We start from the raw sequence: 16,254 nt of genomic DNA on the forward strand, positions 1-16,254 counted from the left end.
TCGATACTTTATGCTTACTTAGGGAAGGTTTTGACCAACTGTTTCAGGAAAGCTTTTCAAAGGCCTGGCAGAGATTTTTCAGTTCATCTTTCAAGTAATAGACAATCTCCTTTACTTTTTGTGGTGAATCAAGAACTTCTATGCTGGAAGTGAAGGGATCATAATGAAGAGAGAAAGGTTTCTTGATCTGAAGAGCATATTTTCTGTTGAAGAAAAAAATAAAAGACATGGTGCAATTTTTTTTTAGACTGTTAAGCAATCAATAAGCCTTGAAGAGAAACAATTCATCCCCACAATGTTATGATAACATTTAACATCTTTTTCAGAAGCACACTGTTGCACGATAGAGCTGGCCTTACAATTTACCCAGTGATGACCAAAGGGATGATTCGGGAAAGGCATGAACTGGCTCACGAACTGAAGTTCGTAATAAATCTTGACCAGTCATTTCCCCAGAAAGTACTTTCTTGGGGTCACCTTCTTTGGGGGCTGTAACTCAGACCTCATACATCCAATCCTCACCAAACTTGGAGGGCAGGTAGAGAAGAGTCAGCCAGAGTTTGGTGTCTCTAGCATGCCGGGGGGGGGGGGCCATTCTACCACCTCCTGAAGTGAACTGGCTCATAAGGCAGCTAAACATTTGTGACAGTCTGTGGTTTGTGAAAGGGGCACGTCACAAACCACGAACTGTACCGCATTTTCCCAGTTCGTGCCCATCCCTAGGGATGATCCTTCTCAGGGTGGGAGCATCTGCTAATGGAAGCTCCACGTAGGGCTTGGAGAACCTTCCTCCCTCATCCCTAGAGGTCTGTGTCTGCCTTCCTTGTCCCCATCTGGCCATTTGCAACATAGTCCAACAGTGAAGTTCTACTGGCCATACCGCCATTGTTTGGTGATACAGTTAACGGTGCAGTTCTAAGCAGTTGGCTTCAGTGGACTTAAAAGGATACAACACTGCTTAGGGATTGCACTGTACATCTCTCGGCATAGATTTTCACTTTTGCACTCACTGTAGCTTAGACTTCGCCTCTTCGAAATGTTCTGCTACGAAGTACACAGGCTGGATAGTCTGGTCCTGGTAAGGCTGGACTGCCATCACGTCTGGATCAAAAGGTTTGTATTCTGGCTCCTTTGATAAAGCATACTAGTAAAGAACAACAAGAGTGACCTAATTTATGGATACCAGCAGCACACAGCCATTGACTTGCAGTGAGATTTGTATTACAGTTAAGTTGGTAGGATCCACAGTCAGAAGGCAGCAGAGCTCTGTCCATGCAGTCACCAATGAGGCTTTAGAGGGACCACACAATGGTTAAACTGAGTAGTGATGGGAGGCTTGACCACCCCCCCCCCAAAGATGGGCATTTCCCCCACCTTCAGTGGTGTAGTGTATTCAAAGTTGCCTTGAATGCATGATATGATGTGAAACATCTAATTGAAGTGTAATGTAAAGCTTCATCCTGGGCTAGGATCCAAATCCATCCAATCGTGTTACTAGCCCAGGAAGCACCTAACCAATAACCTTCTAGCAAACTCCCTGAGTGGGAACATCCGTGATTGGTCCTTATGTGAACAACCTTGTTGGTTGGTATTTGTACAGTGGGTGTGGCTACATTAGCCGGGAATGTTTAAAAGCAGGACAGCTGCAATGTAAGGGCTGTTCTGGCTATCAGATGTTGATCCGTGTTGGAGTTGTGTTCGAGTTGAAGAATAAAGTTGTGTTCTTGCTGAATCACTCTCCGACTGCTTTGTTAAGTGAGCGACTTAATAAGTGGCATGACTTGATAACCAGAATTATTTCAGCTGTGGCCAAGGTCAGCTTTTGTTGCCTTCCCCATATTTCCCCCCAACATTGTATTGCTAACCCTGTCATTCCTCCCAAAGATGTTATAACAACTACAGGAGGAGGAAAAACTATAGGATGACTCTTTCTGCTTCGATGCATTAAAAAGAGAGAGAGAGAGAAACAGAAAGCAACGTAAAATGTAAGTAAATCGAACTCTGGCTTCTTGGTTAGCCATGTATAGAATATAAGATATCCCTCTGGAGAATACTTTTGAAATCTAGACCAGATGTATTAGAAATATGTAGCAATATAATGTTTCGAGCGGGTTGAAAAGTTGGAGGGCCTCAGATGCAGTTTTCAAGCAGAACCCTTCGTTCTTTTCTGTGGGAAAAGATGCTCAGAAATGGTCAGATGACCTGATTTAGCCCAGCACAGCTCAGGGAACCCTTGTTTTTCTGCAAAGGAAGCTTGCAACCCAGTGGCGTCTGCCAACAGCAAAGTATGGGCTTTACATTTTACGGTACTCAGGCTAGACTCCAGCCTGGGTGTTAACATAAAATTCATTTTACATAATGTAGAACAGCTGACATTACAGTAAAATTTACAGCACAGTGCTAAGTGCCTTGGGTAAATTCCTATAGCTCAGAAAACATGGGGTTGGCCAACAGGCAAACTGTCATTAGGGATTCAGGCTTGGTCATATAGACTTTGTCTCCTGCTTGTAAGATAGTTTCTAGGCCTGATGCTTGTTGAAAGGACGGAAATCTTCCCTTAAGATGCAAAGACAAAAACAAACAAAACTTGAACAAAATGCTGCATACTCCGTATCAATATATATACCTTTAAAGCCAAACCCACAACTGTCGGTGGCTCAATTTGGGTTCCCTTTTGAGAGAAACAGAGTGGTGGAGAGAACTGTGGGTTGGGCTTGGGTCGGTCACCAAGGATACCAGGATTCCATTCCCCTTTCAGTTCTGAACCTCACTGGGCACTTTGGGGCTGTTATTCCCTTATTAGCCTAACCTATCTGGCAAGATTTTTTGGATGAAAGGGGGGGACAACCCTCCATCGATACCACATTAAGCTCCTTGGAGGATAGACAATACAAATGTGATGATGATAATGGATAAATAATGACTGCCCCAAATTTTCAGATCTAAGAGCTGGACTGATTTTCACATTATTTAATCAGGACTTTCTCTCTTCAGAAGCGAAATCATCCTGGTTACTCAGAGATAAAGATAAAGTACTCTGTCTGTGGTGAAATTTCTGGCAGCTGTTGTTAAGGTACATGATAATTTTCATCGTAGTAACTTCTAGGCTTTGCTTTTGTGGGATGAGGGTTTGCTGTTAAGTGAGTGAATGGATAAATAAAATGTGGCCACTGGCACAGGCATTTACTGTGGACTGACCCTGTGCTTGGATTAGCCTGCATGCTATCTTGTTTGGTGGGTCTTACTGATTGGAAACCTTGTCTTCGACTTTGAAGCGTGGAACTTTCAAGACTTCAGTCTGCCGTTGGGTAATATCTGAAATCTTGAACCATTACTTTATGGCCCAGGCCCGGTGTTGGCCTGATTCTAATTAGCAAGTCAGGTGTAGGGCAAATGATGTAACCTAAGCACCAGACGTGTTGCTAAGGAGGTGCTCTAACTAATCAGAGGGGCTTGTCAATCAACCAGACACTCTACAGCTGCACTGGGTTCACTGAGCAAGCACCTTTCTCCCACCTATGATCTCATGTGCTCATGTGCTGACAAGATGGAATGCACCCTTCCCTATCTCATGTCCTTGGAGTTACCAGGCCTAATGGAATGACCTGCAGCTGGGTTACCTCCCTTCTCTCTTATCTATGTCTCCAAAGCTCCTAAACAGTTTTCTTTGTTTCAGAGGAAGAAATCTTTCTTTTGCAAGGCCTCTTTATCAAGACATTTTACTAGGCCAAATGCCTGAACCAATGTTAAAACTTGAACAAGAAACTGTGTAGGAAAACCAGTTTTTTACAGGGTGGAGTGAGCTTCTGCCAGCCGTCTGGGAGCTGGAAGTGTGAGGGGCGTATAGGGTTGCCAAGTGCAACTTACCTTAGAGCAGGGGAGTCCTGCTCCTGGAGTTTTTTGGTGCGTGCACAAAGCGCGCCTGGCGTGATGACTAGGAATCCCAAGTCCCCACGGGAGGTGGGGAAAACCCCGCCCCAGAGGCCCGTTCCCCGGCGCCGCCGGATCGGACCCCGGGGGGAACTCCACCCCGACGTCCAGGTCACCCGGAAGTGATGCAGGCACGCCGGGCACGCTGGGGGCGGGGCCACGGCCATACAAGGGAAAACTCTATGGTTTTCCCTTGTATGGCCGTGGCCCTGCCCCCAGCGTGCCTGGTGTCCTCCCGTCACTTCCGGGTGACGTGTGTGCAGCGTGCGGCGCGCACAAGACGCCAGCCGGGAGCCCCCCGCTCCCGGCGAAGATAGACTTGGCAACCCTAGTGATGACACCACCCGGAAGCAACGTCATTGTGTCAGTCACATTGGGGGCGGGACCACTATGAATCGAGGGAAAACCATAGAGTTTTCCCTCGAATCATAGAGCGTCCCCCTGCAACGTGCCCAGCGTGATGATGTCACCTCCGGATAACATAATCACGCCGGGCATGTCTGCACATTCCCCGCACTTGGGGGTGGGTGGGTTTCCCCCCGGCAGCCTCGATCTGGGCTGGCGGGAAACGGGACCATCGAGTGGGGGTTTCCCCACCCCCCAGGGGGACTTGGCAAGCCTAGGAGTGTAGCATTACCAGATCCAGGTTGGAAAACTCCTGGAGATTTGGAAATGGTGCCTGGGAGGACAGGGACCTCAGTGGGGTACAATGCCACAGAGTCCACCCTCCAAAGCATCCATTTTCTCCAGGAGAACTGATATCTGTAGTCTGGAAATGAACTGTAATTCTGGAGGATCCTCAGGACCTGGAAGCTGGCATCTCTAAGCAGCCTATAGAAGTTAGTGGAAACTGACAGTAGCCTAAGATAATTGAAAAACAATAACCAGCACAGTGAATTTAAGCAAAACAAAACAAAATCATGATCAAAGCACATTCAAAAGGTCAATGTATCAAGGAAGAGTGCAATACTGAATAAAGTATTAAAATAGCTACTTTAACATTTCAATATTAAAAATATTAAATATTTTTTTAAAATTTGAGAAAAGTTGTGGAGAGAAGGCAGATGTTAAAAATCTTGTGTGCCTCTAGATATGGTACCAGGTGGATGGCTGAGGGGAGGGACCCTACCCAAAGTTGTGGCCAGCTGGCTGACTTCAGAAGGGGGAGGCGTTCTGAGCACGGTCCTCAAAGATGATGATCTTAGTCAGGGAGCAGGCTCATCATAGCCGAAGGGGCCTGTGAGCGGCACAGGGGGCACAGCACCCCACAATGACCAGCAGCCGTATGTACCCCAGGATTCAATCCAAGGGATTTCCTTCTCTGTCCAAACTGGCTGTGTAAGTAGTACCCGAGGAGAGATTGTTTCTGATCCAAACAAACATTCAGAGCACGGTGACTGTGACCAGGCTGAACGTGAGCAATAATCTGCAGGGTTTTCAATATCCTTAGCTATTATTTAATTACAGCTTGATGACTTGGTGTCTTTCACTCTTAAGCAGAAATATCATTCGAAACTGCATGCATAGGAGGCTCCACCCTGCCCTCTAGTGAGCATAGTGGGTAAATTTATTTAATACAAAATGCTTAGGATATCCACGTTCCCTAGGCAGCAGCTGTTCCAAATGATCAGACATCAGGGCAGTGTTCCCTCTAAGCTGAGTTAGTGTGAGCTAGCTCACAGTTTTTTAGCCTCTGGCTCACAGATTTTTGTCTTAGCTCAGGAAGGAGGGCTTCAGAGCAAACTAATTCATGCAGCAGCCAAATGGCTCGCTCACAGTTTTAATGCCAGGAGCTCACCAAGTAGAATTTTTGCTCACAGGATTCCACAGCTTAGAGGGAGCCTTGCATCAGGGACTGATAAATGCTCTTTACTTACCACCAGCTCACCATAAGAGGAAAGGAGACCTGCTCCATAGGCTCTGATAGATCCATTTTGTTTGCAGAGACCAAATTCAACAGTAAACCAGTAGAGCTGAGAAACACATAAGGACATAAAAAGAGGCCTCATTCAGATCTCATTCAGCATCCAGTTTCCTGTCATGACCAACCAGATGCCACAAGGAAGTCCACAAGCAGGGCAATAAAAGCAGACCTTCCCTATTCTTTCCCACCAGCAACTGGCATTCGGGGGGGGGGGTCCTGCTCTGAAAATGGAGGTTCCATTCAGCCTTGACCATGGTTGGCCTATCCTCCATAAATTTGACTAAACCTCTAAAAGCAATTTGAAGGCTGGTTCACGCATTATACGTTTTTCTAAAGACATCAGGGGTTGTTTCATAGAAAAAGAGCTAGGGGAACTCATTAGCATAACTCATTAGCATATGCCACATCCCCTGACATCATAAGCCCCGGCAGTGGATCTGCAAGGCCGTTGGGAGTGGGAGGAAGCCCTGCCAAGGCCCTCCCTGACCCCAGGCAGGCAGGGGTGGGGAGAGGCAGGGAGGAAGCAACTTACCCTCCCTCTTCTCCTGCCTCCTCCTGGTTGAATGAGGGCCGGAAGCAGGGCGGCCGGAAGCAGGGGGTGGGGCTTCGTCGTGTGCCCCGCCTCCCGCACCTCACCCGGGGAAACTGCGATCCCCCCCGAATCGACCTCTGAAAGACATGTTCTGGGAGTTCCCAGCTGGGAATTTAATTCCCAGGCACCTGTGATCCCAGTCTGGATTGGGACCATGGCACACGAGGAGAAAACGCTTCAGTTCCACTCCCCCCCCCCACAATGTTTCCCTGACATGAAGTGCCCCTAAAGAGCCACTAGTTTCCTGTTTGGGAAACTTACTAATGCCTACATGTAAGTTTTCCCAGTGGGGCAAATGGAGGCTTCCAGGGCCCATCTCAGGTCCAGAAAATGGCGTGTTGGTGATGGTGAGAAGGTGAAGTCCCTTTCTTCTTGAACACCACAGTCTCAATTTAAATTGGGCTCCACTGCACCTGGGAACTGAAGTACCAGTAGAGAACTCCCGGTGCACATCTGACCCAAGGTCCTTGTGGTGTCCACATGTCCACCTTGCCTACTTTATAGCATATGCATTGGCCCTTATAAGTCAGTGGCCATCACATCTTGTGATAAAAAGGGTTGTGTCCTGTGTGGTGACGTTTGTCTGTTCTACTGATCAGTTTTGTTGGATTGCCTTTACTTCTTCCCCCCCCCCCAGTATTGAAAGAAAGAAGAATGATTAGATCATGATCATGAATTCTTCTTCAGGACCCCCCCCCCCAATCCTCCAGTGTTCACTAGCACTTTGTTATCTTGGTGTGTAGTCACATGCCTGGAAAAAGTACATTGGGAAACATGAACGTGTGTTGGGCAAGTGTAATAAGCCAGTGTGGTGTAGAGGTTAGAGGGTTGGACTAGAATTATGGAGACCCAGGTTCAAATCCCCACTCTGCCATGGAAGCTTGCTGGGTGGCCTTGGGCCAGTCACTCTCTCTCACAGCCTAACCTACCTCACAGGGTTGATGTAGGGATCCCAAGTCCCCCTGGGGGGCGGGGAAAACCCCGCCCCAGAGGCCCGTTCCCCGGCACCGCCGGATCGGGCCCCGGGGGGAACTCCACCCCGATGTGCGCGTCACCCAGAAGTGACACGGGCACGCCGGGCACGCTGGGGGCAGGGCCATGGCCATACAAGGGAAAACTCTATGGTTTTCCCTTGTATGGCCGTGACCTCGCCCCCATCGTGCCTGGTGTCCTCCCATCACTTCCGGGTGACGTGGGCACGCGCGCATAAGACGCCAGCCAGGAGCCCCCCGCTCCCAGCGAAGATAGACTTGGCAACCCTAGGTTGATGTGAGGATAAAAAACAGTGGAGAGGAAAACAACATAAGCCATTTTGGGGCATTATTGTGTAGAAAGGCAGGGCATAAATGAAGTAATAAATAAATAAATAAATTCCAACATTGGGCAGTGCAGAATTTATGATCTGACGATAGCTTGTGTCTTCAACTGAAAAATGCCTCATTATTTTAATGTTAAAAAATATAAATTTTATGGATACTGAGGTGGAACTGGGTATTACTAAAAAATATTGGTGGGATGCTTCAACTTTTCTCCTAACTGGGAAGTCCTGCTGCGGAGGAAAAGAAGAGCAAGCAACAGCCACCTGGTTTATCTGCAGCCAAATTAAAACTCACTTCCCACAAGCCAATGATCCAGCAACGTGACTGACTTTAAGCAATCCTTTGAAAAAACTGACCTATCATCAGAGTGGTCTTTCGTGGCAAGATCTGCAGGTAACTCGATCTGATCTATCATAAGTTTTATTGCATTCGTTCACAGCCTTAGCAATTAACACTAATGCAGGTAATTATTCTGATTGGTAAATGTCTCTGTCAGTCATATGATTACTCAAGTACCCTCTCCCTCTGATCTTCTTCGGTATCCTAGGCAACCAGATGCCTGAATAATGGCCATATATGTGGATATTAATGCTATTAGTTTTTCAGTTTTCATTAGTTATGTCAGCTGCAGTAACAAATGGGGCATGTTTTATTTGGATTATCTGACTGGTTGTTGTGCGTCTGGGATGGAATGTTAGGAGGTGGCTTTTAAGTGATTTAGAGATTTATTTATTTGTTTGTTTATTTTACTTTGGGGGAAATGGTGCTTGGATTTTCTAAAATACAAATTTGGTCATTTGGAAATCCCTGAGCAATTTGTGGAGGAGCCCCTTAGATTGCTTCAAAAATCTTGCCTTCTGAGCACTTTTGATGCCATCCTAAGTAGAGTTACCTCCTTCTAAGTCGACAGGGGTAACTCTGCTTAAATCTGCAGTTTTTGGTGTTGTGGCTTCACTATGTTAACGTGATGTATACTTACAGTTGACAGCTTTTCTATATCTTCCTCAGATGCTCCAAGAGAAGCCAGTCCAATATCCTAAAGCAAGCAAGCAGGTGATACCGGGAGGTTGAGCGGGTATAAGAAAGTCATGTGAACAAGATAAAAGTCCTGCAGGATCCAGCTAAGGATCCGTCTAATCCAGCATCCTGTTTCCAACACCAGCTAAGCAGATGCCTTCAGGAGCCCAAAGCTGTCCCCTGTTGTTTAACCCCAGCACTTGATATTCAGAGGTATACTGCCTCTGAGCATGGAGGGTCGAATTAGCTATTGTGGATAATCACCCTGGAGTATCTTCAGTGAATTTGTCTGCACAAACATATAGTCCTGGCATGTGAATGAATTCTGTTGGTGAGGTCCTTACCTTAGGGATAAAAATCTACATAGTCTTGTTTACCTATAATCCTCCCCCGCCCTGGACCCCAGTTTCATTTATTGTATCATGTACTTCAGGGACTTATGAATTGTCTCCTATCACCATCTCGCTCTGGTAGGTTTTATTAATTTCATTATGCTTTTAATTGTTTAAATTATTGTATATTAATTGTTTATAATTATTGTTGTAATCCGCCCTGAGCCCTGGTGTGCAGGGGAGGGTGGACTCGAAATCCAATAAAATAAATACATTAACAATGTAAAATACAAAATGCTAATTGTTATCTGGATTCCTGTTTAGCAAAGAAAATAAATGTATGGAAGTGAAACATCTTATTCACAGAGGTCCATCAGTGGCTATTAGCCACAAGGTATAGATAGGGGCTCTGGGGCAAGTGATGCTCTGTCTTCTTGGTGCTTGAAGGGGTCAACAGTGGGAGGGCTTCTAATGTCCTGGCCCCACTGGTGGACCTCCTGATGGCACTGGTATTTCTGGCCACTGTGTGACACAGAGTGTTGGACTGGATGGGCCTTTGGCCTGATCCAACATTGGCATCTCTTATGTTCTTATGTTCTTATTTCTAAAATGAAATACTGTAGGCTTTACTGGTCCACACCCACATGATTTGAACAACAATTGGCAGAACTGAGGACTAGATTGTCCATACTTAAAGCAGTTCACCTCAGCAATTCTCATCCTAATACAGAATAATACTTGCCCTGTTTTCAACCTATGGCCAAATCTACCTGTGGCAGCCTATACAGCCTCTGAGAACGGGGGAGAAGGAAGGTCTTCTGCAGTTATCAGCAGCTGCATCTTCATGCATACTGGTGGTTCTCAGAGGTGCAGTCCACTGGAGGACTCTGGGAAGGTGTGGCATGGCTATGTACACACCACCCAGACTGCCCCCCCCCCCCAGTTTCAGTAGCTAGCAAAAACATAGCTACTGTGCATAAGAAGCAACAATGTAAAAAACAGAAGCAACTGGGAACAAATGGGGAATACTTGTAATTAATCACAGAGTTGCTATTTAATATATAGTATAACTTTAGCATTTGTAAGAACACATACAATTAAAAGCTATGTAAGGCTTTAAAGCCCTGATTTGTATGTATACTAATACACGTGCACCAATAAGAATCAACTAAACGTTTGGAGAAAAGGTTGTCGCCAAAGGACACCATCAGTACGACTAACTCTTCCCATTTACTTACTGGAGATACTGCAGATTCTAGGGCTGGGCAAAGTCACCCAAAGGAAATCTGCAGAAAAAGTTCACTGGGATTTCTAAGAACATAGGAAGAGCCCTATTGAATCAGACTGATGCTCCCTCAAATCCAAAATCTTGTTTCACACCGAGGTCAAAACAGGAACCCAGGGTAGCCGATAAATGGGGCATAGAAGCTGAGGCCTTCCCCTGAAGGACTTATCCTTCACGAACCTGTCTAACCACCCTTTGGTGATTAGTGGTTGGTTTGTGGCCATCACTATGTCCACTGACAATATATTCCATATTTTAATCACCCGTTGAGTAAAGAAATTATTTGTCTGTCCTGAACCTGTTGTCCATCAAGTTCATTGGGTGTCCCTGAGTTCTAGCATTATGGAAGAAAAAGCTCTCTCTATCTCTTTTTACCACCCCATGCATAATTTTATAAATTTCTTTCATGCCTCCCTTCAGTCATTTTTTTTCTAAACTGAAAAGTTTCTCATAAGAAAGGTTCCCCAACCCCTTACTCATCTTGGTTACCCTCTTCTGTACTTTTTCCAGCTCTTCATTATTCTTTTTGAGACATGGTGACCAGAATGGCACATCGTATTAAAAAATGGGGCTGTGCCATATTCCTTTATAAAGGCTCTACAATATTGACCTTTATTTTCAACCCCTTTCCTAACAATCCCCAGCATGGAGTTTGCCTTTCATACTGCTACTGCACACGGAGTTAACATTTTCATTGAGCTTCCCACTACAACCCCAGGATCTTTTTAGGTCTTGGTCTCAGACAGTCCAGACCTGATCAGGATATACTTACCATTAGCTTATTTTGTCCCAGCATGCATCACCTTACACGTATGTGCCCTGAACTTGACATTGTTACCCCCTCATTCAGATAGGTCCTCCTTGTAGGTCTTCACAATTTGCCTCATTTTTTTACCATCACAAATCATTTGGTAGCATCTACCAACCTGGTCATCTCACTGTTCTCCCCCAATTCCAAATCATTCACAAACCAATTAAAATGGTGCCAGTTTTAAATAGTGCCAGTAAGGCCATGTTTGTTTGGAAATCCCAGGAATCTGCTAGTATCTTTTCAGTCCCCCAGGGCAGAGATGCTGGCATGTGAGCATGCAGTAACTTCCTGTGAAGTACAAATAGTTAAGAGTTAACACAAGGATAGGGACATTACCTGTGAGAACTGTGCAAATTCCTTGTCCGCTAACATGGGAACATGGCCCAGGAGTTCATGACAGCAATCACTGTGAAAACAAATAATGTTTTAAAACATCATGAATTGTGTTTCTTTTACCTGGAAAACGGTGATTGCCCTATTGTTTCCTGGAGAATGTGGACATACGTTTAAATTCAGCAGAAGACAAAGCAACCATGAAGTCTCCCACCTGGCCCTCTCCAGATCCTGTTTTCTTCTGCCTGTTGTTACACCCTGCACATTATAGCTGGTACTCATTATCTGCCCATTGTGGCAAGTGGTGAATGGTGGTGGATGACAGCACCAGAAAAATAATCAGCTTGAAGAGGCCCTCCAGTTTTCTTGCCTCCTGCAACCTGACAACCACACCAAACAATAGCAGCTTGTTCATTCGTTCGTTCATTCATCATAGGGGAGCGGTGGCACAGGGGATTTATCCTCTGGTTAAACATCTGAGCTGAACAGGACTGCTGTCAGTTCGAGCCCCGCACTGGTGTGAGCTACCAGCCGTGTCCCCAGCTTGCCATCCACCCAGCGGTTCGAAAGCTTCAGCGAGTAGATAAAATGGGTACCACTCCTTAGAGAGGGTGGGTACACTTAACCCCCCCCCCGGTGGGGGAGGTGTTAGCTGACATACGGAAGGTCCGCGCGTAAGCTCAAAAGCCGAGAGAGATCTACGCAGCATCAAAGAAAAGCCTGCAATGGGCCATTCCGGCCAGACGGTGGCAGTGGTGCGCTGCGACCGAGAAAAATGCTGACGACATCAAGCGATGCCGACTAAAGAATGCTGCCGGAACATGTCTGATGCTTACAGCTGACCAAACCCCCTGTCGACTGCGAAGTGTGTGTGATTAAAAATGATATATATGTTGTCCTCCCTTACCCCCATCATCGTTAGTCCTGTGTCAACACATGAGTAACTGTAAATCGCTCAGAGCCGGCAGCTCTGCAAGGATTGAGCGATCAATAAATTGAAAGATTATTTTTTATTTTTTATTATTCTTATGTTGGCTAGATGATTGCATTGAAGAGATACAGCCCTAACTGGAAACAAATGCAGAGCCTATAGTCACATCTCAGAATGTTCAAAGTCAGCACTGCCTACTGGAGCTAGAAGGGAAATAAAAGCATCTCATATACTTAATGTGCTCAATGGTGATCCATGGATCCAAGTTTAAGGGTCATAAATCACCCACATGCTGCCTAACTACTGCTTTCCGTCACAATGAAATGTCAACAAAGGCCATTAAAATCAATAGATTATTTTGTTAATATGCTGTTGTTGGATTTTGATGTAAGACTAGCAGAATTTAATAGACAGAATATAGACTGAGAAATGATAGATCATAGACATCCTTGTCTTCTCATGTCTGAGAAAGGGAGCATTGACGCTTGAAACTCTTGTTGGTCTCTAAGATGCCCCTGGACTTGGAACTAACTGTTCTACTTTTCAGACCAACAGGGCTACCTTCTGAAACAGACATTCTTGTGTGGCCAGAGAAAGGCATTTTGTGAACCCGTCAAAAAAGTACTGACAGTGGCAGCTAAAAATAAGTCAATGCTAAATCTAGGAATACTCTTGAAGACTTCCTAGAACCTTTTTCTGTTGGCATATAGACCCCACTGGCCACTTCCTGAAAAGCAAACTCTAGTTGAGAGCCCACCTCCTCTCAACCTCCAGTTACCACCAGCGAGGCCTGAGGCGGAAGACATCACAGCCATTTCAACCATGCCTTGACTGAGACCCTATTGATACCCCCCTGAACACCTTTTCATTGTATTATAGGTTACATTTTGCATTACTGTATGCTCATGATTGTGTACTTGTATTTCTGTATGCTGTTCAGCAATGGATAGCCCAAGCTAGCCTGATCTCATTATACCTAGTTGGATCTCAGAAGCTAAGTGGGGTTCGCCCTGGTTAGTATTTGGATGGGAGACCACTAAGGAATACCAAGGTCATTACGCAGTGAATGTATGAATGTCTCTTGCCTTGAAAACCCTACAAGGACGCCATAAGTTGGCTACTCACGGTTCTGGGGAATGCATCGGGGAAGATGAATGCCGTATATACTGTGTGCTCTGAAAGACTCGAAATGCCAGGCCAGCAAGGAAATCTCGAGCAGAGAGAAGCCCCGCAGCTGGTCTCAGCTGAAAGCCTGTTCTTTCTGGAAGAAACATAAATAGAGCTGTAAAATCTGGGAACAGAATGGGTGTGGCCCTTAAACTATTTCTAGGAATCACCCTGACATTGTCCTTGTCTGTGCAGGAATATAAGAAGCATAAAGATAAATGTAAAGGTTTCCCTTGCTCGAAAGCCAGTCGAATCCGACTCTGGGGGTGGTGCTCATCTCCATTTCCAAGCTGAAGAGCCAGCGTTGTCTGAAGAATTCTCCATGATCATGTGGCCGGCATGACTAAACGCCAAGATGCACCTTCCCACCTTCCCACCGAAGTGGTACTTATTTACCCACAGCCAAAAGAGTAATCAAGGCTGCGGTCACATGGAGCATTAGCCACGCTACAGAGACAGAAGATAGGCGGATTTTCCGGGTGCGCTCACAGCGCCACATCTGGGAAGCGTAGAGCTCCCGTGGCGAACCCGAGGCTTCCTGCCGAAGATGCGGGGTAAAAAACTAGTACCTCCGAGGTACTAGTTTCCGGAAACCGCAGGGCAAGGGCGGGCGCCTGATCGTGTTTCCGGTGGTAGGTTGTGGCATCCAGCGCCCACCGCTAAAAGGTTTTTTCCCCAAGTCTCCACGGGATGCGTACAAGCACCCAACGGTCCCATCGCTAAAAGGTTTTTCCCCCAAGTCTCCACGGGATGCGTACAAGCACCCAATGGTGCATGCGCACACTTCATTTAAAAACAAACAACACAGCCCCCTCCTCTTTTCTGTACCCCCCCCACTCCTGGCTTGGCCTGCTCGAGAGGAACTCTCTGCACCGGGCGGCAGGGGGGGCGTGGCGGGAGGGCGGCCCGGCTGAAGCTCCTTCTGGAGGGGACCGGACGGAGGACACAGTTTGCATTCCTCTGCAGCCCTGGAAGGGGTTAAACCCGCGGAGCCTTTTGCTAGAGAGGCCGCTTCTTTGCCACGCTTCAGGATTGTTCTGTGATCGGCACCTCCCCCCTAACCACGGGACCTCGACGGGACCTCTACGGGATGTCTGATCGCGCAGCCGTGTGTTATTTTGCTCCAGGGCAAACAGCCACGCTCCCCCCCCCCGCATTTTCCTGCCCGTGTGACCGGGGCCCAAGAAGTTCTTTGAGCCCAGGCAAGTCCGATCTCATCAGGTCTAGGAAGCTAAGCAGGGCCGGCCCTGGAAAGTACTTGGATCATGGGACACCTCCAAGGAATACTAGAACCTGGACACAGAGGTATGCAATAGCAAGCCACCTCTCTGAAATGTCCAAGCCCCACTAGGGGTCACCAGAAGTCAACCATGACTTCCAGGTGCACGCACAGACACAGACACACACACAAATACTCCCCCCCCCCAACAGGCAGCGTGCTGGCAATCAGAAACTTGACAAAGACATGCATTCTGCCTTAGGCGGAAGGAAGTTCCCCAGCCTAAGAAGCCATCATCGATCTTAAGTGGCCCTTCCATGGAAGGAAGAAGTTGGAGGAAGGCTCTTTTGGCCTGAGGAAGGCTTCCAACTTTGTTAAGTGGTGTGGTGGGACACATGCCAATCAGGGGCGTGCAAATTCCTTCAGCAGCCTGGTCACCACTTGAGATCTTGCCACTGATTTACTGACAACTACATCGAGATCCTGCCAAAACACTCTTCTTGCCTGGCGCAGGCAGCTAGCACAACTGGGTTTCATGCATGTGCACTTGGCTCTCACAACCCACTGCTGCAGAGGCATACTTCTTTCCTTGGTTATCAAGGGTAGATATATCGTGAATATCTTTGAAAATGAATCCATTTTAGACCCTGATTTTCACTGATGCCATTCATGACTGCTAGTCTAGCTGCCAATTTGTGTGGTTTGGCAGGGATTTTGCACAAGCATAATTTTTGCAAAGGCAATTGGAGTGGTCGTTTTCTATCGTTTCAGTGATTTGGATTCTTACTTTTTAAAGGCACCTGACCTATCAGTTTGTTCCAATTGCCACCACTTGTTTGTTGCTTGCCATGCCAACAGTTTAACTTATATTTAAATGTTTAAGTGTACATATGCAACTGATGATAACTATGCACACGCAAAGCTGGTGAAATGTCCACATGCATAGGTAAGTGTAGCAGTACTGTACAGTGCATGCACAAAAAGAAGGCAGCAGGGACACAGCAGCGAGGCTAGTGAGTAATACAGCTACTGCACAACCGTAAACTGCCTCACAAATAGTTTGAGATGTTTGGCAAGCAAACAGGTAAACAATCAATTTTGTTGCCTTTATGATTCATTCAACAGATGAACTAACTTGCAGCAACAGTCACTGCAACCCTAATGCCTTTACAGATAAAGTGAATAACTTGATTATTAAAGTTATTAAAGTTTCCCAAAGCTCAGTACCCCAGTGTGGTTTCTCTTAAAGATCATTCTTTGATTTGATGGTGGTCTTGATGGCACCTGATTCAATTCTCCTGCCAAAGCAAAGCTTGCTTGACACTTAAGCGGCTTCAGTATAGGCCACCCTGACCACCTTTGAGGATGGGTTTGGGTACAGAGGTAATGTCTGG

At 46.4% G+C, this 16,254-nt stretch overlaps 1 protein-coding gene across 1 annotated transcript in view; it reads right to left on the minus strand.

The window, feature by feature from the left end:
- Nucleotides 1-43: 43 nt before the first annotated feature.
- Nucleotides 44-16,254, minus strand: part of LOC107119992 (tyrosine 3-monooxygenase-like) — a 39,202-nt gene continuing 22,991 nt past the window's right edge. Inside the window, 6 exon segments of the mRNA XM_015422627.1 lie at nucleotides 44-203; nucleotides 1,011-1,144; nucleotides 5,808-5,903; nucleotides 8,745-8,801; nucleotides 11,547-11,616; nucleotides 13,600-13,735. Coding sequence (XP_015278113.1) covers nucleotides 44-203; nucleotides 1,011-1,144; nucleotides 5,808-5,903; nucleotides 8,745-8,801; nucleotides 11,547-11,616; nucleotides 13,600-13,735 — 653 coding nt within the window.

This window comes from Gekko japonicus, unplaced genomic scaffold (genome assembly GCF_001447785.1).
Source record: "Gekko japonicus isolate JY-2015 unplaced genomic scaffold, Gekko_japonicus_V1.1 scaffold1969, whole genome shotgun sequence".
NCBI lineage: Eukaryota > Metazoa > Chordata > Lepidosauria > Squamata > Gekkonidae > Gekko > Gekko japonicus.